General features: G+C 39.0%; 1 protein-coding gene across 4 annotated transcripts in view; it reads right to left on the bottom strand.

The window, feature by feature from the left end:
• The window catches only part of USP42 (ubiquitin specific peptidase 42), a 77,677-nt gene that overhangs the window by 37,438 nt on the left and 14,652 nt on the right, over positions 1-25,587 (bottom strand). For 2 of the 4 annotated variants that reach the window (XM_072597837.1, XM_072597838.1), the window contains exons 1-2: positions 5,819-6,154; positions 1,357-1,557 (exon numbers count right to left, since the gene is read on the bottom strand). In XM_072597837.1, coding sequence (XP_072453938.1) covers positions 1,357-1,557; positions 5,819-6,059 — 442 coding nt within the window. In that variant the 5' untranslated portion in view covers positions 6,060-6,154. Of the gene's footprint in view, positions 1-1,356; positions 1,558-5,818; positions 6,155-16,861; positions 16,955-25,587 lie in introns of those variants that run through there. The other 2 variants (XM_072597835.1, XM_072597836.1) reach the window with 2 other exon arrangements.

Raw genomic sequence — 25,587 nt, 5'->3', positions numbered from 1 at the left:
AAATGATATCATGAGAGTATTTTTTTAACCATATTAGTAAAACAGAAAAATTTTCCAAAATAATATACTAAGAGGATTTCTTGTTGTAGATTTATGGGTACACAGACAAGAGTCACACAGAATGGGCAGATACAGATGGTCCATGATCCATAATGTTGCATGGAATATTTATATGGATGGGAGCATAGATCACTAGCACATAGTTAATGTCAAACAATAAAAACATGAGAATAAGTTTATGCCACATGTTAGATAAATGTATTTTAAAGATAAAGAATTTTAGAAAGTATGTTTAACAGAATGACAAAACAAAAATGTGTTCAAAACTGGGTAATAAGTTCTTTACCTATTATTCTTCTACTAAATATCTATGAATACTGCCAGGAAAATAAAGTTCAAGAGAAGACAGGTTTGTTTCCATTTACATTAATACAACTTTAAGACATCACATAAACTATACTTCTTGATCTCCAGGCTACAAGTTTACATGAGCCAGGGAGAAGATAGAGAAGGGTAAAGGTAAACAGAGAGGGAGAAGAAAAACAGAGACAGAGAGAAAAGAGAGGAGAAGGAAGGTAGAGACAAAGGCTAAGAGAGAGAAAAAGAAGGGACAAGGAAGAGAAAGAAAAGGGGAGGGAGGGTAGGTAGAGAGAGAGCTATAAGGTAAAGAGAGAAAAGGCACAAGGTAGAGAAAAGGGGAAAGGTGGATTAGTCTTCTCCCAACAAAAGAACTGAAGAGATTTCTCTCCTCCACTGCTTCAGAGGACACAATAGCATAAGAATTATTTTCCCTCCTCTTTTAATAAGGCCATGGAGAAGATAGGTTACTTCTTGGCACAATGGCAAGAGCACTGGCTCTGGAGTCAGACAACGGAGTTCAAATCCTGCTTCTCATATTTACAGCTGTGTGACCTTGGATATGTTACCCTTCCCTATGCCTCAGTTTCTTCATTTGTAAAATAAAGGGGTTGGCCTAGACAGCCTCTGAAATCAGTTCTAAAGCTGTGATCCCACGATCCTTGTCCCATGTTGTTTGTGTTATACGTTATTTGTTGGCAAGATAAAAAATGGTAGCTTGAGAAATGCCACTTTCAAATACACTTCAGTTTGAACTAGAAGCAAAATGATTTTTGAACAGCTGGATTTCAAATGTTGTACACTGAAAGCCCTCCCCTTTCCATTCCAGGTTCATACAAGAATCCAATTTAAACTCTACACAGTAGTATTTCTTTTGGTGTTACCGTTCACAGTCAGGATTTAACAAATCCTTGTTGACTGTTCATTCTGACTTTTGTGAAGAAATAAAAGTACATACAAAAACAATTTTCAAATACGTAGAACCAAAGAAAAACTTACATATTTTGGAGTGTTCATGAGATAACATATAATTGGCAAGAGGTGGCGTATATGTTAAACACTGCAATGCAGCATTGACAAAACACGTATTGCCCAGATTTTGGAGCCCAGCTCCAACTCTGTGAGATTGCTGCCACTTTAGGCAAATTTTTTCCGCTGGAAAAAGGACCTTCTGTGGAGGTGCAATGCCATCACCTGTAGCTGTTAAAAACAAAATATACCACATTTCAAAATGTTACCTTTGAATAAAGGTTTTGACCTTTTAAAAAATAGATTTTATTATACTAATCTATATTACACTAACTAGTAATCCATTTCTTTCAGCTGAGTTCTCAGAATAACCCACGCTTTGTAGATATTTTTGAAACTATGGAAAGAGTTGTACATTTCTGGAGGTCAAATATTAACAGAACGATAATTGTTAGAAAGTACAGAGAGAATGAAAGACCTGTCCATTTCCCATATTTAAATAAGCATCAAAGCCCTTATATTACTATGTTTCACCAAAACAACTCAGGTTCCAATCCAAAACTCTTAATATTAATAATCATTTAAATATAACAATAAATTTACAGTACTGGTAAACCAGGACACCCAGGCTCATTTTGTAGTTGAAGTTCATAGGTTAATGTGGAAGATTACTGGCACTAACAAAATAACATTCTAAAAGCATCTGGGATATGAGACCTAGAAATACTACCTTAAGAACTTTCAATCAGTATTTTACCTAGTACTTTCTTCATCTTAGCATCTTAGACAGCTTTAAGTAAGTCCTCTGAGCATTTTTATGTATTTAGTAAAGTTTGAAAGTTTTTTAAGGGTTTGGTTTTGTTTTTGACAGGCAATACAGTATAGCAGACTATAGTCTTGAAGCCAGGAAGACCAAGGTTCAAACCTAGTCTCTAATACAAACTGGCTGTAAGACCCTAGGCAAGACATCTCTCAGTGCTCCTGGTAACTAAGACTAGCGACCTGCACTGGCAGAGGAAGTTTCCTCACCTGGGAGTTCCCTGTGCCAATGCAGTAACAAACCAAGTCCCTGTTCTTATCCTTGTTGTTTTGTTTTGTTTTAAATGTAAAACTGATTACATCAGGTTGATGTAGTCTGACTAAAGGAAGGTTCCACACTACAGAAAGGAAATAGAGTCAGACAAAGGAAATTATTGTTAGGTTGACTAGATGCCAGAACAGATGGCAACAGAACCTGGGCCTAGAATCAGAAAGGCTCAAGTTAAAATCTGGTGCTGCACACTTTCTAGCTGTATGACGTTGGGCAAGTCACTTAACCACTGCCTCTGTTTCTTCAACTATAAAATGGGGATAATAATAGCACCCACCTTCTAGGATTGTTGTGAGGCTCAAATGAGATGATATTTGGTTTGTGATTTTTTGCAGTTTCACACACAATCACCTTTTTATCGTACTATTTTATGAGAATGCTTATTTTATTCCAAAATTAAAAATAAATTTAAAATAATACAACATAAATGATGTGAATTTGTGGTTTTTCAAAAAGATATACTGCTCACAGGGATCCATTTCTATCTGAATTTATTCCATAGGATCTCAGACTCAGCTTGTCCAAAATAAAACTCATTATCTTTTCCCCTAAACCAATTCTTCTGAATTGAACTTACAGATTTCTCTTGACAAAATTAATATCTTTCCAGTCAGTCATATTCATAAATTTGGTGTTACCAATTCCTTTCCATTACACACTCCAAATATCCAATTAGTTGCCAAATTTTTTTCAATTTCTACTTCTAAAGTAACAATTCCGTATATACCCTTTTCTTCACTGACGTATCGGCCATCTTATTTCAGTCCTTCATCAATGATGATATTTTTAAACTACTTAGCACAGTGCCTGGCACATAGTAGGTGCTTAATAAATGGTTGCTTTCTACCTACCTGAAAGACCTTAGCAAATTTTAAAGAAAAATTAAAAACAGACAATTTAGACACATCCTGTGGATTTCAGAAAGGGACCTGGTATCAGAATCTTTGGAACAGTAGGGAGCAGGCAGAGGGGTCTTTGAAAAGCTGAATGATTAGAATGATGAATGAGGATATTGGATAAAATCACTGCAACTGTGGAAACTGGGCATGATAAGAAATATTTAAGAGAACAGCCCCAACAGGTAGTGACTTGTAAAGAGGAAGAGGTTATATTTTGCCCATTATCACAGAAACAACAACTAGACAACTTGGGTCTTTTATTTTATTGGGAGGTGTTGTTGTTTAGAAAGAGACAAAAGCAAACAATAGATAGAGCCATCTTAAAATTGTTAGATTACTGGCACTAACAAAATAACATTTTAAAAGCATCTAGGATATGAGAGCCATTGGCAAGAGCACTGGCTTTGGAGTCAGACAACATGAGGGCCATCTTAAAATTGGCTAGTTTCTTAAGACGTTAAACAAAATAGACATATACTTGTTAGATTCATAAGGATTTCATGATATCTATCCTCATTAGGACTAAAGAATGAAATACAGGCTGTCTATAAACAGGAAATGAATTAAATACAATGATCTTTACATTTGTTTAAGTCTCTCTGGTTCATTACAGTCACTGACGATAAGACATAATTGCTTTAATTTCACAACTATATTACATCTGAACTGTATCTCCAGAGTGTCTTATTAGGGGCCTACCTTTAGTAAAAAATTTTATAAAATGCCAGTCCTCAGGGAATCCCAGGGTCATACTTAAAACTAATAAATTATCTTTCATGGAAGAACTATAAACAGAACTCTGGTGTGTTTTGTAATAATTCTCAGTATTTAAGAAAGTAATCCAAGTTCTTCTTTGAGTAGCCTGTGCTTCAAGGATACAGACCTAAAAACAATAATTAGTACAGCAAATGTCCTGTTTGTGCATTTATCAAATGTAAAACTGTATAATATCTGATAGAGAGGCAATGTAGCATAATGGGTAAAGAATCAGTCTCAGAACCAGGAATATGTGGATTTAAGTCCTGCCTCTTACACATATATAATGCTCGGAACTCATTTAACCTCTCAGTACTTTAGGCAGTTCTCTAACAAAGGTTCTTAATCTGGAATAATCTCATTTTTAAAAATATTTTGATAACTATTTCAATATAACTGGTTTCTTTGTAAATTTTATGCATTTTATTTTATTCATTTTAAAACATTATTCTGAGAAGAGGTTCAGAAGTTTTAGCATACTGAAAAAGAGGTGAGTGACACAAAAAAGGTTAAGAAGTCCTGCTCTAAGACTATAATAAACTGAAGAAAAGGTGTTAACCCATACTGGGAAAGAGAGTCTCCTCACCAAGGAGTCTCCCACACCAATGAAATCACAGGTCTAGTCCCTATCACTAATAATGTACATGCCTGAAGTAACTCTCCCATCCAGTGGCATTACAGTCAATAAGCCACAATACATTTAACTTTCTTAAAAATATTTATATTTGGAAATATGTACTGATAACTTATATTACGGCAATAACTAATACTTATATTTCAAGCACATAAACCTTACTCAAATAAAGACTATGCTACAATAATTAATGATATGGTAACTGTTCTTTTCCCATCTCCTTTAATGAGTATTTGCAGATAAGTTCACTCTTGCGAATGGCCAAAAAAGTCCTGGCCTATCAGGGTTGACTTAGAGCAGAAGCTATTTACCGTTTTTCTACCACAGACCCTTTCAGCAGTCTGGTGAAACCTATGGGCCCCTTCTCAGAAGAGTGTTTTCAAATGCACAAATTAAAATACACAATATCATCTTGAAATATAGTTATAAAAATATTTTTTGAAAAATTCAAGTATCACCTGTTAAGAATTTGCTGATGAAGAGCTATTAAAAACCAACCACAGCTTCAATGTACATTGAAAGTAATACAAACAATAAGTTATCCATAAAAATCTTTTCAATCTTGCCTTTCTCTTCATTTCAAAAGCATCTGAGCAAAGTTATCAAAACCTGCTTTAGCCTTATCTTCTAAGAAGTTGGATGTTTGTTTAGGGTGCATTAGTTCAAATGAATTAACTTAACATTTTCATTGCTATTAAGTCCTTTTCAAAGCATTTTTACTTCACCTTAGGTTAAGTGGTTTTCTAAACTTGGCCCAAGACTCATCTGGCTAGTGGTATGACAGAGACAAAGAGACAAAGAGAAACGAACATCTACAGTTAAGAAAGCAACTACGAAGTTTGCTGAAGGTGACAAGCATTACTTGTTTCATTAAATTTCTCACCAGGAGAAACTTTGTCCTTCCAAGAATTAGGAATAAGACTACTAAAAGTCCCATTAAAAACATTCTATCTGTCAATATAGTCCAAAATATTTATTGACCAATTGAGGTATATGTACATCACAAAATAAGTAGACCTTTGGTGAATTCAAAACACAAAACCAAAAGCAATATATCAGAAACGATTTTTTTGGCCCCATTTTTCTCTTCAAAGAAGAAAAATAAATACTCACATTGATCTTTCTGTGCTGATGGCTTTGGTTTGTCGGATATAGATGAATTAGAATAAATTGCAGCACCAGGTACTGGTCCTAAAGAAATTTTGTGTTTGGGGATGTCTGTCAAAGAAGATACAGCTCCCCAACTTGCAGAGCCTGAGTCCATGTCTCCGAGTGAAGGTGCCACAGAGCTGCCAGGTTGATTCTGACAAGCTGATGGGTTGGAAGATTCAGATACTTTGTCAACTATAGTCATTGTTCACCTCTGGAAAAATACAAAGTTGGAAATGCTATTCATAAGTAGATAGAAAGGGTGAGGAGTCACTTGTCTTATCATTGAACTATTCTTGATTTTCCAAATTTTCCTATCCACATGCACATTTTTTCCAATTCATCATTAAAATTTCAAAGCATATTAAATACTATTTCACAACAATAATACTTTCCTTGCAACATCAGCTTTAAAAAAAATGCCCCACTTGATAACACCCCAATTAATTTTTAGATACCTCTAAAATACTAGTGGAGTGTAAATATTTCAAACTGGACTCCAGCATACACTTACTCCATCCAAGTCCAAGTCATCCCTTCATATTATCCAGGGATTAGTTCAGCATCCATGTCCAGATAGGATGTCCTTCACTCTTACTACACAAGCAGCTCATCTATATTTTTCTATCACCCATAGTTTTGGTGATATGTTTAATGTACAACTTTTTGTTGGTAACATGCTATAGGACATATAATATAAAATGTCTTTTTGCACTGACTTTTGGATTATCTGACATTTTGATTCCCTGGATGACTGCAGTATTCCATGATTTGCAATAACTAGAATAATACTGATTTCTGGAACAATTTCTATTTCAGGGAGAAGCATGAGGTCACTCAAAGTACTAAGAATTAGCCAAAGGCAATCCTGTCCATTTTCTTCCTCCTATCTAATTCTAGACCCAGATTATTGTTCATTTGTAGTTCCCACTGATGTACTGATATGTACTGATGGACCAACTCAACTGACCATCTATCCAACTGCAATCCATAGTGTGGACATCAGGCATTCTTCATCTACTATAGTTTTCCAGTGTCAATTCTTGGGCCAAACTCTTTTTGAACGATTGTGAATTTAATTCAGAAGGCTCTTAGGTGTTCTAGAACATCAATCAGCTCATTGTCATCTATAAACATGTGCACCATGTGTAGTAAACGCCTCTTACATTTGAACTCTCCTCAATATTCTCCATGAGAATAATAAACATCTTTGGTGAGTATGTCTCTCCTTCTTTTATGCCTTACTTGCTATCAATAGTCAGGACTGACAGAAGAAAATTGTCTCTGTCTTTGCATCTGTCAAGGAGTCTTGTATGATTGTACAAGAGTATGGAAGACATCTTATTGAAGAGAGCTCCTAAAATTGCATTTTATTCAAGACAAATGCTTTTTTACAGTCAACAAACACTAAGCACAGCGGGATTTTATATTTTCTGTACCTTCTAGGCAACTATGTGCCTCTAAAGATGTAGTATGCTATAGGATATTACTGGTGGAAGCTTGCCTACTCCTTTCTTATATTTTCATCAAGATGTCCTCAACATGTGTGTGATTATTCTCATACAGACTTGGTAGGATGAGAATAGAGGCAAATAGGTTAATAGTTATCAATGTCCTATTGATTGCCTTTTCCAGCTCTTATTCTTTTCCCCTTCAGGTATCCTGAGGCTTCATTCTCCAACATCTTCCAAACTGTTTATGTGCACATACACACAGCCCTCTCCATCAGAGATTTCTCAGCATATCTGGTCTGCTCTAGTTAACCGTCCCATCTTTTTTTATGTTTTAGTGACAACTTTTTTTCTCTTATAAGAATCTGTTTCATGGTTTTATTTTTTATCTCAATGAAAGGAGTATAAGTGTATAAGCACGTTGAGATGACTTTACTTCTCACAAAAAAATTCAAAACCAACTTTATGAACTGGCTTATGTAGAAGAGGAGCTTTTACATGTGACATTTTATACAGAGTCTGAGGAAGAGCATGGTATAGGGGAAAGCGTACTAGATTTGAATCTCAATCAAATCTCATCTCTGACTTATTAGCAGCATAACCTTGAGCAAGTTTCTTAGCCTCCTTGGACCTAAGTTTCCTCAGCTGTAAAGTACAGGGTTCAGACAAGGTAGCTTCTAAGGTCCCTTCTAGCTCAAAGTCTTTATCCTACAAAACAGAGCAAAAGTATCAAAATAGAATCAAACTGAAATATTTTGAGTAAATTACTATTATAACTATTTTCCCTTGGAATCCTAGAATTTTAGAACTGAAGGGATTTTAAAAAATTTTCTAGTTCAATGTGTTTCCTTTCTACGAAGTTTCCTTAGTGAAACACTCAGTAATATAAAAGATTGTTCCAACCAAATAGGGAAAAACAAAGGGGATAAGCATCGTTCAGAAGACCAGAAAGACTGTGGCCACATAAGCTGGCTAGTTGGTGGCAGAGAATAGAACTCAAGTTTTCTAATTCCCATTCTATCAAATGGACTCTTGGGAGAAAAAAATCACAAAGCATTTTCAGAAGTAGTGCTATAGCGCTTTAGTAAATGAAAGCTCTGCATTTCTTAGAAGAACAAATACCCTCACTCATCTAGATCTGGCAACTTTATCTATCTGGAAAACCAGAAAAATCTAAAAATTCAGAGCCCCAACTCTAGGCTCTAAATAGTCAAAAGAATTTTTTTTATGCTTAAGTTTACACATTTCACTTACATCAGAGCCACATGCTCTCATTTAAGGTCTACCTTTTCTTATATTGCAAATAATTTTAACAAATTTAGATAACCTAGTTTTCAACTAGATTAAAAGCATCAAGTTACAATAAAAGGCAGGTGAGGGAGGAAAGCATACAACATAAGAAACAGCAATTGCACAGATTGACAAGAGGAGTAGAGATAAAGAGTATAAAATGCACATCCAAAAACTTAAACTGGAAGCAAGACAATTTTAGAAGTATTCAGAAATAAACTCTCAAATTCTCTTTTAAAAGGGAACAATTCTAAAGAGAATGGAAAAGATCACTACCAAAGTGACAGAAAAGACAACTACCAAGTCAAATGATAGATTTCTCAAAATTCTCTTAAGTCTTTATGAGAAGGACCTATGAACGCATAAGAAAGCATTCTCAATGAAAACTTGAAAAAGGAATGGGCAGGCTTCTACAGGCTATTATTCTGCATACTGAATCTTCACACACCTGACTAAGAAAGCTGCAGGAAAAAAAAAGTCAATGCTCATTTTTAGAAAGAATTAATTCAGGCAAAGTATAAACTTAAAGACTCTCCTCAGACTTGACATATCTTACTCATGTGTCCACATTATGTGAAACTCCATGAAAAATACACTTAAAGGGATTACTTTGTTCAAAAAAATTCCCTGAGTTATTAACATCAAGTGAAATATTGAACAGGGAGGCGTAGTATGTTCAATGAAGATGTTCTTTAACATTATAGAAAATGTCTAAAATGGAAAAGGATTTTCTATTGATTAGGTTATCCAAATGTTCCTATTCACAGATGCAATCTTTATGATGTCATAAACTACTACTTATAACTTAAACTTCCTCAGTGAAAGATCCAGTAATGCAAAAGAGATTGGTTTAACCATTCACACTGGAAAAATAGCAAAAAGAAAAACATTCGTTGTCCATATTATGGACATGCAACTAGACAATTAGCCTGTAACATTTTCACTATGCTGCAGTGTGAAGCTTCTGTGCTAGGCTGACCAAATGTGTATGGGGAAACAGCACAGAGATAGAGACTAGGAAACTCGATTCCAGAGCAGACTCTTTCCCAGGAACTTCAGGACCGTTTATTCTCAGGAACCTCCCCAGAGTACTGGAGTAGACACAAATGGCAGTGGATGTGGTGGCTTTATGTCCCAGATATGACCTGTCTACATTCCCCTCTCCCTCTATATACATGTGAATGGTCTGTAGGCCTATAGGCAGCCATAGGCTGTACTGGACTATATGAAGGCAGCTTTCTCTCGCATGACTGGAGAGTCCTAAGACTCAAGAATACTATTTTGAATATGTAAAATATGTGCCCAAGTACGAACAGTGCAAAAACATATTATTGGTGGTCACTTGAACATCAAAGGTCTGGTTAGTATTTTCTTGAGAGTCCTGAAGAACCTGAGCTTACTCTTTGCCAGCTCTTCTGCTGTATCTCCTCTTACCTTCCCAATTCATTCAACTTCTGTTCACTTTAACTCAGTTCTAGTATGCTGCCTTGGGAAGGTTATGTACAATTTTTTCCTCTGACACTGGAGATAGTACTGGCAATGCCCAATGATAACTGAGCAACCAAAAGTAATTTCTATTCAAGGGCCTCTGAGGAATGATCCCAGAACTGGATCAGTAACCCACAAGCACTGTCCCTTCTGGGTCTCTTTTTATATCATAACCTCTGATTTCATCAATGGAGCTACTTCTTCCAACAAGAAGATTTATCCACTCTTCCCTTTGAAAAAGGGGCCATAACTATTTCCCCTTCTTTCTAAGGGCAATTCCCAGAAATCTTCACTTCCCTGGTTTTCAGCCTACCTGTGACTTTACCTTACTGGATGGGACTAAGTTTTCCTGTCTCCTCCCTTATGGGCTACAGTGCTTACCTCTCCATTCCCTCTCTCTCCTTTTCTAAAATAAAAAAAACAAAACAACAACTGAACTTCACATCAACATTCAAACAAAAAAAGAGGAATTTATGTGAAACTGTGAACTCTGGTTATGTTCAGTTTTTTCTATATTACATGTTAAATGTGACAATTTAGGGAGAAAAAAAGACAGCCTATACTAACAACCTTCAAGGTGTATGTCTTCAGTCAGTGATATAGATGTACAGTGATCTGGATCTAGAAATGAAAAAGGAAAATCGAGCTGGATCATATTTAGGAAACTGTGTAATGCTTTCAAGGTTCTCAAACTGCTCAGCATGGCAAAACGCTAGGTTTTTCAACATTAATACTATTTCCAGCAATGCTATATGGCAGGGAATGATATAATTTCATAATCTTGAAAAAGTAAAATTACAAATAGCCTAAAAGGCAGTAGAAAGATACACAGCAGGGATAAGGAGGTTATAGCATGTTACAAATGAGGAAATGCATTCAAGAAATGGTGCAAAAGACATTACTAGAAATATGTAATGGTGAGAAAGGATGTGGGTCACATAGCAAAAATGAAAAGACAACAGACGGACAACCCAAATACATCAGTATCACATGAAAACATTAACAGTAATGCCTATGGTATGTTAAATTTAGAAAACATAGTAGAATTCACAAATATGTAGAGTTACAACTTATCTAGGGCCAACTAGGTAGAGTAGTGTGTAGAGTGCTGCACCTGGACTTGGGCTCAAATCCGGCCTCAGACACTTACTGGCTATGTGACCCTGGGCAAGTTACTTAACCCTGTTTGCCTCAGTTTCCTCATATGTAAATTGAGCTGAAGAAGGAAATGGCAAACCACTTCAGTATTTTTGCCAAGAAAACCCCAAATGGGGTCATGTAGAGTTGGACACAACTGAAACAACTAAATAATAACAAAAAGGGAACTGCCCATACACAAGTGAAAACAGGGATCTATCAAAATAAGGACTCAAAAATGTAGCAGTTTAGGGCCATTTAGCAAAGGGTCAAACAGCACTCACTGTTTAATAGCAGAACCAGGACTAAGAGTAGAAGGCAGAGTAGGTAGTTTTGAAAGATGCAACACACCGGGAAGGGGGCTAAATGAGGGACCCTTTTTAGTATTACTTTGCATAACTACACTTTTCTATGCCAAAAAAAAGAGTCCACTTACAATAACATATAAGTATTTATTTTGTGATAAGTAAATTTACATGAGTTACAGTGAAGGTTCAAAGTCTCTGGTGATCAGTAACAGACAGGAATAAATTTTCCAAACTTTGTTTAATACATACAGATGCCTTTTTACTACTCTGCTGAAAATTTCCCTGAGATAGAACACTGCACTGACTTATGATTAGAATGATCATAGATACCAGTCTATGATTTCATCAACCTAGAGAACTCCCAGTTAAAAAACAAGTCCCTCTACCAGTTCAGGTTAGTAAAGACTTTCTTACAGCACTGAGAAGTTAAGTGACCTGCCCAGGTTGTGCAGACAATACATGTCAGAGGCAGGACTTGAACTAGGTTTTCCTGGATCTGAGAGGAGCTCTCTATCCACTACACCACACTACCTCTCATAGATGTGATCATAGTAGCATCATATAAATTTGAGTCTGGAAAAGTCCTTTAGAGAACATATAATTCAAACTTCGCATTTTACAAATAAAGAAACCAAGGCTCTGGGAACTTAAGTGATAACACAGAGTCATAAAGGAAAAATTAAATGATTTTCACTATATTATGTCTTTTAAAAAGACACTACATCAAATATCTCTATTAAAGGTCTGATAAGCAAAAAAGAGTAAGATTCATTTCCAATAGATAGGTGGTCAAAAAATATGAATGAACAATTTTCAAAAGAAGAAACTAAAACTACCAAAAACTAGATGAAATACTGTTCCAAATAACTAATAAAAGAAGCACAAATTAAAATGACCGTTCACCTCACACCTATCAAATTAACAAAGGCAATAAAAGATAGAAACAGTCAAATCTGGAGGAACTATGGGTTGACAGGAATACATAGGTACCAGTGGAACTGTGAGCTGACCAAAACATCCCAAAAAATAATTTGAAACTATATTAGAACTATATTATGCCAATGAAATCACAGGTCCAACTCCAAAAAATAGTCATTCGAAAAGTCACTAAATCTTTTACCTCATAATCCCATTAGCAGGCACATATGCCAAGAAGGTCAGAGACAGAGAAAATCCAGCCTGAGACAAGCACTGTGTGACCCTGGACAAATCACTTAACCTTTGTTTGCCTCAGTTCCCTCATCTGTAAAATGAGGACAATACTAGCTCCTACCTCCAAGGAGGTATGCAATGAGGATCAAATGAAATAATATTTGTAAAGCATTTAGAGCAGAGCTTGGCACACAGTAGGAGCTATATAAATGTCAGCTATTAACATTGTTATATAAGCAAAATTTTATAGTAGTACTTTACATGGTAGTAAAGGGCTGGAAACAAAGAGAATGCCCATCAACTGGGGAATGGCTGAACAAACTGCAGCACATGAACATGAGGGAATGTTATATTACATTGCAAGAAATGAGAATTCTGAGAAACTTGAGAAGACCACCTTGAAAAAGATTAGAACTCTAATCAATGAAATAACCAGTCTTGACCACAGAGGCCTGATAGTTAAACACAGTTCCCTACCGTTGCCTGAGAGCTGGTAGATTTTAGGTACATAATGAAACATACACAATCAAAATGGTCAATGTATTGGCTTATTTTGCTTAATTACACTTCTCATTTGTAGAGAAAGGTTCTATTGTGGTAGAGTAGGATATTAGGAAGTAGCAGTGATGCTAAATAAAATTAATTAATAAAACTTTTTTTAAGCAAAGAATAATATATATACGTATACATTTATAGATACAAAAGAATTGCTATCCAAAATAATTTAAAAATTTTTTTACACAACAGGGCAAAGCACTGACTACTAGGAAAACAAGTCTAGAACTAGATCATTAATTCCCAAAGGGTCCTAGATATTGATTTTTACTGTATTTAAACTGAAATTATAGAGAAACAATTACCAAAGTATACGCATATGGTTTTTAAAAAACCATACCATATCAGTGATTCTATGGAATCTTATTGTTTGGGGGGTGGGGGGGAAGAAAAGCAGGCATTAGTTATCTTAACTGCTTGATTAGAAAGAATGAATTGAAATTTAAAACTCATTCACTTTCCAAAACTAATAAATTGCCAAGACCTATTGATTCTATCCCCCAAATTTCTTTCACATGCCTCCCTGCATCCATTGCAATTCCAATTATCCTAGTTCAAGCTCTCATTTTGATCTCACTGGAGCTGTTTTAATAACCACCTAAATTGTATCTCCTTGCCTCCAGACCTTTACTCACTCACTGCCTGAGTAATGTTACTCCTCTGCTCAAAAGCCTCACCAGACTCCTTATTTATGGTCCTTCACAACTTGATTCCCACCTTGAAAAATAGTGTGGGTAATGACATTGGCTTTAAAAGTCCTTTTAGGAAGGAAGGAAGGAAGGAAGGAAGGAAGATCTCGTAGTAGCTAGTTAGATGCACTTCAGTTCAGGTAGAGGGGTAAAAGGAAAAATCACAACAATAAGAACAAAAAAGATGACTGGTTTTATTTTATTAAAAAAACATGAAATAGTAACAAGAACTTTTTAATTTCTCCTAAATAAATTTCCAGCCATAAGTCAACCATTTACAAATAAATGATCAAAAGAATCCACTTCCCTTGGCCCAATGAATAAATCTAATGAGTAAAGAAAATATCAGTTGACAGTATCTTCATCAGTTCCATATCTGGGGAGTAAACAAACCTAATTAATATGAATTCACCTTTTCTTTTACTTCTATGAACTTCTATTTTCAGGCAATAATGTCTTGTATTCCTAAAACTGTTACAGTAAACTAGATCTACCTGACATACGTTCCATCTTACAATACAAACAACTGTATGTTAAATTTGTCTTGACCTGGGATTAATAAAGTTGAACTTGCTTTAAGTGATTGAACATTTTATCACTTATCACCAATAGTACTTGCAAACTACTACCTCAAAAAGTTACTTTTTTTCCTGTCAACATCTACTTTTGACAAAAGGCATGTAACAAAGTAAAACAAAGCCATTCATCTTGCTCTCTGCTCTTCCCCTGCCCCCCCCAAAAGAGTGGATACAAGTAGAGAAGTATAAAAGTGAAGTCAACTTTATACATGTTTTCCTTGGAGTAAGGGACATATTTTCATTGGTGGTGATATGAACAGATATTAGAATACATCACACTTTTTCATGTTTAAAAAGAATCATTAAACATTGTGGCAATCCACATACATCTAGGTAAAGATGAAGAAAAGAAACAGTTACATGTTTTTTATAAACAATGTAATTTCATGATGTAGCAATTTACTTTTTAAAAACAAAGAGCTTGGAAAAAAGTTCAGGCCCCAAGCAGGAGATTTACCAGATTACATTTAAAGAAAATTAATTGCTTTAATTTAATTTAAAAAACTGCCTGATTCTGAACAGTTTATAATCCAAGTATACTTGGATAAATAGTTACAAAAAGAAAGTGAAAGTGACCTTAAGTGAAAACTTAAGTGAAACTGATGAGTCTATGAGCACTCAATGAAGAAACAGTAAAAGAGCAGACCTAATTCATGGTTCAGATAATTAAAAGTTAATAGTTTTGAAAAAATTAAGATGGAATTTCTAATTTGAAAATTCCTTAAACATAAACACCACAAAAATTAACATCATCGTTATTATCTTTATCTGAAACAATAGGCCTAACACAAGGATGAGTGACCAACACAACACTGTAGGACGACTAACTTGACTTTAAAATAACTACATTAAAATAACATTCCTATAGTTGTCACCATGCTTTCCCATAAACAAACACTGGATGTCAACATAAGAACTTGAAAATAAACAGAGCTGTTTAGCAAAAGAGCTGAAATTCCAATTGCTCTAACCTCATGTAAACTTGTTAAATTCAAATACAAGGACCCAGATTACACGATTTCTATTCTACAAAGTCTCCATTTCAAATCTTAGATTACATATGGCACCCCCCGCACCTTCTTCTGGAGAAAAACAAAACAACTATTCTTCTTCTTCTCGGTATGACTTAATGTAAAGAACAAGGCAGATCGTAGAGGCAGGCGATGCCCGTTTTTTAAAAAAGGCACAACTAAACAAGGTGTGTGCTGGTGGTGTTTCTAAACACGCGCTTTACACTCACCCGTATTACACTGCTTTCCTTCCCTTTCTTCGGCTCTTCTTTTCTGCTGCCGTTGGAAAATTATATACACAAAACCCGCAGCAATACAAGCAGGGGCTCCACAGTTCACACGAGGGCAAACTAGCTTAAATAGGGGAGGGCCAAGCGCTAAGGGGGTGATTTTTCCCCCTAGAAAAAACGAAGGGGGGTGGAGCAGGAGAGAATAGAGCTGAGAAGAGGGGGCGCGTTGGGTCCGGGGAGAACACGCGTAAAGGAGGATGGCGGTAAAATGGGGGGGGGGGGCAATAGAGGCTAGAAATAAGAGACACTGGGGAGAACGTGAGGGGAGGCATCAGACCGAGCAGAGGAAGGAGGCGGAGCGGACCTAGCGGGGTGCAGGGAGATGATGCCCCCTCCTTCCTCCCAGCTGCTGCCGAAGCTACTCCAGCACACGCCCACCCTGGGGAAAGATACCGGCTCTGGGGCCTAGCAGCAGCCGCCCTGCCGGTGAACCTAGCCAGCCAGGGGGCGGGCTTAGCCTCCTCCTCCCCATCCCAGGGCCCGGACCCCAGGTCACCCAACCTCCCCAAGCCCCCTCCCAGCCCCCCAGGAAAGGAGCGTGTGTAGATGATGCCGGACGGAGGGAGTGGGGAGGGGGGCAACCATTAAGGAGCTGTGTCCATGGCAACGGAGGGGGAGGAAAAGGGGACGGGGTGGGGGGAGGAGAGATATTTCACCCTTTTTCCCCACTCGAGTCCCTCCTTGCAACGCCCACCCGAGTGATGAGAGCGGGGAGCCCCCTTCCCCCTCCCGGCGCCGGGGAGAGGGGGCGGCGGCCGCGCTTCGGCCGGGAGCGGGGGCTCCAGCGCCCCCTCCCCGCCCCACACCTGGGCGGGGAAAGGCCGCGGCTGCCCCAACCACCCCCATCTCCCCCATGCCTGAGAGAGAAACGGAGGAACCTCGGCCAGAGCCCGGCCGGGCTCGGGCCGGGGCCGGGCTGGAGGCGGAGGCTGAGGCTGGGGCGGCCAGGGTGTCCCCCACACACACCACCTCGCGCCCCGACCCCGCTCCCCGGGGAGTCCCCTTCGGCGGGGAAGGACAAATCATCTAAAAGCCGAGAGAGAAAGCGGCTACGACTACCTGGCTCTGCTCCTCACTCCCTCCATCCCCGTCCGGCCGTCGCCGCCGCCTCCTCCGCTGCTGCTGCTGCCGCCGCTGCTACCGCCGCCGCTGCCGCCGCCGCACACAGCCTGAACCGCCCGGCGGGGGACAATGACGTGCCTCCATCCGGGCACCGCCGCCGCCGCCGACGCCTCCTCCGGGTCAGGAGCCGGCGCCGGCGACAGTGCTCCGCTCCCGCCGCCAGGGGGCGGCGCGGCTCGTCCACTCCGCGCTGTAGCCCGGCGCGCCGCCAGCCCCGCGGCTCCGAGGCGGTCGCCGGAGGGGCGCTTCTGGTAACTAACGGGCCGGCATCTCCCCCGCCTCCACCGCTCCTCGAGGCAGGGGGAGGTCGCCCAAGTGCTGGGCCCTCCGGAGGAGGGGGAGGGAACGCTGAGGAGCCGGGTCCAGGCGCCCGAGGACGAGACGGAAAGTGTGACCCAGCGTCTCGTCCAGCCCGAAAGCTTCCCAGAGGCGCGGCCGCCCTTTCGGGACGGCGTGCAGGGGTCGCGCCTTTCCGCGCTCCCAGCGTCCTTCGGCTTCGCTCCCGGCCCCGAGGGTGGGTCCGTCTGTGTGCGCACGGAGGTGTGCGCGCGTGTGCATTTGCGTGCTTCTCTTCCCCTTTAAAGAGCAGCTGCGGCGGCCCCTGCCGGCTTCTCTCCGCCCTCCAGCCCGGCCCGGCCTCGGGCTCGCCGCATGGTCCCGCAGCTGCGCCGCGAGCGCTTTCCCGGATTCCCCCGCCGCCTCTATTAGCGACCCTTGGGGGTTTCCATGGGCTCCACGAATGCAGACGGCTGCCCTCCGTCCCCAGGCCCAACTTAGAAACACCCTCGCCCCTTTCTTCGCATGGGAATCCCACCCACCCTTTCTAATGGGGCTCCAAGGAGAATATCCCAGGAACAAAAGGCAGGGCGTGGGAGAGGAGTCCTCCCAGCGCCCCCACGCGCGAAGCCAAACAAACCCATCTCCTCCAGAAAGTTGTCCCGATCCCCCCCCTCCCCTTGGGCTCCAGCGGAACGGAACGGAACGGAACGCAAGAATGCACTGGCTGGGTCAGAAAGGGTTGACCAAGTTCGGGTCACTTTTGCTGGCCGAAGGCTTCTTTGAAAATCCACTTAGGAATATAATTTGCGCCGTTTCCTACGTATCAAAGTTTTGTTTGAAGAAAAGTTATTTTCCATGTATGTGTCAGAGACCCATGAAATATTTGGGAATTAGGAGATTCCGTGGAAATAGTCGAGTTCAAGAGTTCTGAAGTTTGTGTGTGTCCTGGGAACCATTTAGCAAAAAAAACTATGCTGTCCTCAAAACAACCGTAGGAAACGCTAAACTTCATACTGAGGTTAGCGAAAATACAGATGTTGGATTTTTTGGGGGGGTCCTCCATCCAAATTCACAGACTCCGTGAAATGTACCTATGGATTGAGGACCCGAGGTTAACAACTCCTGGTGTATGTAATCAGATGCCTTCATTTTACACCATTCCAAATCATTCCCTAGGAAGTCCTATCAGTTGGCAAAGGTTTATCCCTTGGAAAAATTCCTTAAAGTCATGAAGAATTTGAGAAATGGATGATTTCAAAACTATATACTTCAAAAACTAGCAGATTCATTGGCATCACCTGGAAATCAATACACGTGGAATACGGAAATACACATGGAAATAGCAACATTGGTTTACAATTGTTATCTCGTGATTAAGATAAATCACAGGAAATCTCATACCTGCAGTAATTACATTTCAGAAGTGTTTTAAGGTTTGTAACTCCGAGGCAGGTCTAATAATAAAGACATTATTTGCACTACAAATATCAACTAATGATAACTTTAATAATATAAGTATTGCTGTTCTTTTAAGGACTAAGAAAATGAGGCTTAGAGATTAAGTGACTTGCCCAGGGTCAACTTCAAATGAATAAAGGAGCCAGTTCCCCTGATTCCAAGATAGTTTTTCCCATATAGAATCTTCCTCTTCTCAGTAGAGCAAAGACCATCAAGCTTGCAGCCGTGGTGGATATAATCAGGTTACATGTTAAAGAGGATGAATGCTCCCTATGATTAGAATTTGGATTTTGTAGCAAGAACTGCCTGTGTGCCTTTGTTATTCCAGCACTAACCACTGTGCTTGGCACATAATAGGCACTTAATAACTGCTCATTTCCTAGGTCAAGGTCATGCACCTTCTAAATTCAATCAATATTTTATGAGATGGGGAGAAGGATGAAGAAATACCTCTTTCAAATTGCACTGACACTAGATTTTGTGTATTTGAATTTCCCTTAATGGACTCCTCTTCTAAACCTGTTTGTTGTTAAGGGGGATACCATTCTCCCATTTTCACAGAGGTTCATTACCTTAGTTTCATCTTCAACTGAATTCCCTCTTCCCAGCTACCCACATACAATCATTTACTTCTACCTCCGAAACAACTCTCACTCATTTCCACCACCTTCTTACTACTCACAACTCCTACCTTAGTTCTGGTCTCATCATGTCTCACCTGAGTTATTTACTGTAACAACCTGCTTCCATTCTCTCCCCCTCCCTAATCATTCTTCCACATAGATGACAAAAAATATTCCTAAGGCGTAGATCTAGCTATGTCACTTTCCTGCTCAAAGTCTTTCAATGTTCCCTATCACTCTCACACCAGAGGTTCTTGGAAACACAACAATCTAAATGAGTTTCAGGGGATCCATGAACTTGGATGGGAAAAATCTTTCTTTCCACTAACCTCTAACTGATAGTATTTCCTCTAATTATAAATGTGTTTATATATATATATTTATATATATACATATATACTTTTATAATAATCCAAGAAGGAGCCCATACGTTTCACCAGACCACTACAGGAGTTCATGACACAAAAAAGGTTAAGAAGCCTTGTCTCCATAGTCTTGCTCCACACTACCCCTTCAACCTTTTCTTACATTATACTGCTTTACACATCCTATGTTTTAGCCAAGCTGGACTACTAGTTGTTCTTTAAGCCTGGTATGTCCTCTTCTTCCTCTATACAATGTAATTCATAAGCCAGAGGTTGTCAAACATATGGCTGAGGAGGCCAGCAACACTCCCCAGAGTGAATTGAACCAGATTAAAATGCAGTTGGGAAATGTTGTATTTAACAACATTACAAGAATACAGTAAAATACAGATAATGGTAACTTGTGATTTTCTTAGTCACTATGCAGTCTGCTTATGGGCTTACACACCCCATTTCTACACCACTTCTGGTGTAGGCTAGGGAAAACCTTTCCTCCTGCCCTTTTATCTCCCAGAATCCATTTCCTTCAAAGTTTAGCTCAGGTGCCTCCCCTAGTTACCTCAATTGTTAGTGTTTCCTCCTTCCTTAGATCACCCTACATTACATTTATCTGTTGGAGTATGCTTCCCAGTGAAATGTTAACTCCTTAAGGGCAGGGAATGTTCCTTGTCTATCTTTGTTTCCCCAGGCTTAGCATAGTGCTTTTGTACATAGTAGAACCTTAATAAAGGTTTAACAAACCTGGAAGAAACTGGATAACCCAGGTCTTTTGAGTACTTAGTCTTGTGTTGTTTTTACTTCCATTCCAGTAGAAATGCTGAGTTACCAAAAATGTAAAAGTAAAACTCAACAATTAGGGGTGTCCAAAAGCAGCACTGGCCACCTCTGGGAGTAATGAGTACTGTCCACCCCCAATGTCTCTACTCTGGAGTCTTCTAGTAGTGACTAGATAACCACTCATCAAGGACATTGGAGAAGGAATTCTTGTTCAGAGGAATTCTTGGACTAGATGGCCTCCAAGGCCTTTCCAACTTCGAGATCCCCTGATTCTGAACTGAATTCAGAATTCAGTAAAACAAACCAATGTGTGGGGCAGAGATGAGCTGTAAAACTAGTTCCACGATGTGAATCAAATAAAAACCCCATTCTCACACTCCACCAAAGTCCAAATTTCTTGAATCAAATGGTACCATCCATTATAGTTTTTCCTTGTTTTATTTAAAAAACTTGAGTAGAAGGTGTAGTGGCACATTCTTAATGGTACTGTCCAGTGAGTACAGGTATTTCATTAATATGAAGCCACTTTTACTTGACTAAAAGACAATACAGGAAGTAAAATGTGGGAATCAAAAACTGTTCATCATACTTGTTAAAGTGAGGTAGGATATTCTTATGAATTCAGTAATCCATAAAAATGTTAGTACTATTAAGAACTGGAGTTATTTCATTATTTGTATTTGTATCCTAAGCACCTAGGGCAGTACCAAACATAAAATCAGATCTTAAGAAATTCTTGTTGATTGATGGATCCAGTTTATTATAGATGGAGAAACAGGCCCAGAGAGGTTTAAGTTTCCTATCCAAGGTCACGTAAGCTAGTTAGTAACTGGTCCTAGAACTTAGGTATTCTATTCTGTCTTCCAGTTCAGCCTTCATTTGCATCACACCACACTGCTTTTTCCTTCACATATCTTTATCCACACCCTCCTATGCAATCAAAGAAGACCGATGCAGAATTCAACATACATTAAGAGCCTACATTATTTGAAGAAATTAATGCCAGGTGCTGGGAATATAAAAAATGAAAAACACAGCCTTTCCCCTACAGGTACTTACAATTTAATCTAAACTATAAAACATGCAAGCAAATTCATGTGATTAAGGCAAGATGTGATAAATGCAAAAGAGAGTTCTAGTCAAAGTGCTTTAAGAAATTCATAGAGGGTAAAGATCCCTTTCAGCTAGGGAGATAAGAGGTGGTCCCCCTGGGTGGGCCTGGACAGGAGAAGGATCTCAACCCATGGGAAGAGAAGAGAAATGGAGTACATTTGCAGGCTAAAAATTCAAGAATGCTCAAAGACAAAATCAGGGAATATCTAGAACGCTTGGCCCAGAATGTGAATTTATTAAGCATACCTACTATGTGCAATGTACTATTGTTCTGGGTGCTAGGGACACAATGTAGTCCCTTTCCTTCAAGTAACTTAAAATACAATGAGCAGGTTATAGTTAGGGCCATCATGGTCCCAAATGGGAGGTACAACAGAAAATCCTCAACTGTGAAGCATTTTAAATGTTACCACCACAAAGTGACTTGGAACTGGAAAAGCTGAAGTATTTTCTTTCCCTTTTGGTCAACTCCATTAATTAATTCAACAAGCATTTATTAAGTGCTAACTATATTCCCTGGCACTTTGCTAGATGGAGGGAAGGGGAAGAATACAAAGGCAAAAACAAAATGACCCCTGACTTCAACAAAGTTACATTCTATTAAGGGGAAACAACACAAACACAGAAAAGTAAACTCAAATATAGACAAAGTAGTGATGAAGTTTTGGCACAGTGGAACAGAGTGCTCACCTTGGATTTAGGAAGAATTGAGTTCAAATGTGGCCTAACTCTGTGACCCTGGGCAAGTCCCTGAAGCCTGTTTGCCTCAATTTCCTCATCTGTAAAATGAGCTGGAGAAGGCAATGGCAAGCCAATATATTTGTCCAAAAAACCCCAAATGGGTTCATGAAGAGTCGGACACAACTGAAAATGACAAAATAACAACAACAAAGATAGGAAATAAATTTCAGGGGTGCTACCAACTGCTGGGATCAGGACAGCCTGCCTCTAAGGGGTGTCAGCTGGGCTGAGTCTTGAAGGCAGCTAGGGACCCTATAAGGAGAAGGTAAATTCCAAGTGTAAGAGACAGTTGTGAAGAGGACTGAGGATGGGAGAACAAACATTTTCTATGAGGAGAAGCAACTGGCCAGAACTGGCAATATGCAATAAAGCCTGGAAAGGTAGGCTAGAGCTGGATTGTAAAGGGCATTAAAATCTTAAGAGGAAAAGTTTATATTTTGTCCTCAAAGCAGGAGGAAGCCATTGGAGCTTCTTGAGCAAAGAAATGACATGCTCAGACTTGTTCTTTAGGAATATCAACTTGGGAGCAAAAAATGAAACTTTTTTTAATACACAGAACAAAAGGAAGTCCGGAAGGGAACATAAATGACCTGGACAATGTTGGAACTAATATGTTAAATTTAATATATGCTTCTAAAAAATAACTGCATGCAAGAGATTTATTGCTTCATATACAATTCTCTTTTGTTCTTTGTATATGAAATTTTTCATTTTGTCAAGTTCATAATAAAATTTTTAAAGGAATATCAATTTTTATATGTTTAACATGACTGTACATATCAGATTGCTTGTTGTCTTGAGGAAAAAGGAGGGAGAAAATTTTGGAACTCAAAATCTTAGAAACATGAATGTTGAAAACTATCTTTACATGTAATTGGGAAAAAATGAAATACTATTAAGGGAAAAAAAGGAATATCAATTTGATCCAAGACAATTCTGAAGGATCCATGATGAAAAATGCTGTACATCTCCAGAGAGAGAACTGATGAATTTTGAGTGCAAATTGAAGTGTAATTTTTTCGCTTTATTTTTCTTGCTTTTTTTGGTGACATGGCTAATATGGAAATGTTTTACATGATTTCACATGTACAATTGATATTACATTGCTTGCCTTCTCAGTGAGTTGGGGGGAGGGGCTAGAGGGAGGTAGAAAATTTGGAACTCAACAATTTTTTAAAAGATTGCTAGAAATTAATAAATTAGAAAACAAAATAAAGGAATGTCAGTTTGGTAGCTGCAGAGGACAGATTGCAGAGGGGAGGGAGTACACACAGGGAGGCCAATCAGGAATCTGTTTCAATCGTCCAGGTGAGATGAGAGCTTGCACTTAGGATGGTGGCCATGTGAATGGAGAGAAGGCAACATATGTGATGTATATTGTGGCAATGATTAAATATGAGGAATGAGAAAGAGGGAGGGCTGAGGATGATACAGCTCCCAGTAGAAATGGGGAATTTAGGAAGAGAAGAGGGTTTCGTGAAAAGGAAAAGGGTCTTGAATTAAACTACTTTTTCTCAGTGAATTCTCCTATCTCTAACTTAAGCTTAAGTCTCAAAACTTATGACAATGAAGTTTACCTACTAACCCGTCCTTCTGAATTTAGCTCTGGGCTTCTTGCCAGCGCATTTCCTGGGAGCTGTCTATCAGTGCAAGTCTTCAAAAACCAAATCTTTAAAAAGGAGACAGTTTGAGAAGTCTGGTCATCTTAGGGGAAAGACTTTAAAGTTACATGTTGTACATGAACTTTCAGATTCATAAAAGTACTTCCCTCACATTGACTGGGGGGTGGGTAGCAGAGGTATTATTATTGTTATTATTCCTTTTACAGGCAATGAAACTGAAGCTCACAGAAGTAATTTGCCCAAGGTCACACAGCCACTAAGTAGCAGAGCCAGTACTAGGACCAAGGTCTTAACAGTTCCAACAGCAGTGCTCACTCTTGATCCCCTTCTCAATAGCTATGCAGAGCTGACATTTTTCTTCTCACAAGAAAAGGCAAGACATTTTTTTTAACTTTCACTTTTGCCTAATCTTTCAAAAAGTATATGCAATTTACAAATAGGTATTGAAGGAAGCTCTTTCAATCTGGATTAGGTAACCCACAAAACCCTTATAAATCTGAATAGATTTCTTCCAGAATTTTCCTCAGGCTTCTCCATTAAGCAAACCTTCAGCAAAGTTAGAAGAAGCAATTCCTGGACAGTATCTTGGAGAAACTGAAGATACTCTGGACAGACAGACACACCTCTGCTGCAAATTCATTCATTCATCTATTATTTCTGTATTAATTCATTTGTCATTGTGCTGTGACTAGAGAACTAGGGAGATTTGCCTCTGGAGGCATGTTTCTGACTTGGTGTACTACAAGGCAAAATGAAGAAGTCTAAATGCTCACCTAGCCAGGGTTGCATGTATATGTGCTCCAAGTTTTAGAGAGACGGGCCTTTTATAATGGGTTTCAAAGGCCCCCTAGTGGTCTACTTAGAGTTTTGCAGTGAAGCACTTGAATGGGATCCCAAAGAGGGGAATTTGCCCTCCCTTTCCCAATTTGGTCCTCACCTTTGAGGCCATCACCACAACCTCTCCTCTCCCGCCTTGGTAAGAAATTGAAATTCTGAAGGTTTCAGAGTGTACAACTAATCAACACTGCACTTCACTTTCATTGAATTCCAGGAGTGTGACATGTGCAGAACAGCTGTGGGATTGGAACGCTATAGAATATGATTTGCCTTTTTTTAATGGTTTTCTCAGATGATTAAATACAGAATGAAAAGGGTTTTACAAAGCCAAACCAAGGCAACCTGAAAAGTGCCTATTGTTGAGTCTGAGCACTACAAAGAATCTTCCTATCTTTCGGGCTTCTTTTTTCAACTTCTTAATATTCATCTGAGGTTTGTGTAGCTTGCCAATGCTTCCCAATTGAATTTACACTATTTTGATTCTAATTTTACATTCCATTTCACTTTCCATATACAGCTTCCCTCTGCAGCAAGCAGTCTGAACCTCGTTGGAGTGCTCAAATAGCTTATGTGGTAACAGCACTCCTAGGATATCACAGAGGAGTGAAGAAAGTATCTTCCTGTCATGTTTATTAAGGGGTAATGGAAAGGGGGCAATGCCTGTGTTTTTTGTGAATATATGATGTGGATTCCTGTTTCACCTATTCTTTATATAACACTGATGAGAGATAATGTGGCATAGTGAAGAGAGCTAGCCTTGAAGACAGCAGCACTTGTGTTCAAATTCTGCCTTTCTGGAAACTGTGTAAACCTGGGCAAGTCATTTAATTTCTTGACACCCTAGTCCA

This window comes from Notamacropus eugenii, chromosome 3 (assembly GCF_028372415.1).
Source record: "Notamacropus eugenii isolate mMacEug1 chromosome 3, mMacEug1.pri_v2, whole genome shotgun sequence".
NCBI lineage: Eukaryota > Metazoa > Chordata > Mammalia > Diprotodontia > Macropodidae > Notamacropus > Notamacropus eugenii.
This window is presented reverse-complemented; position numbering and strand designations above follow the sequence as displayed.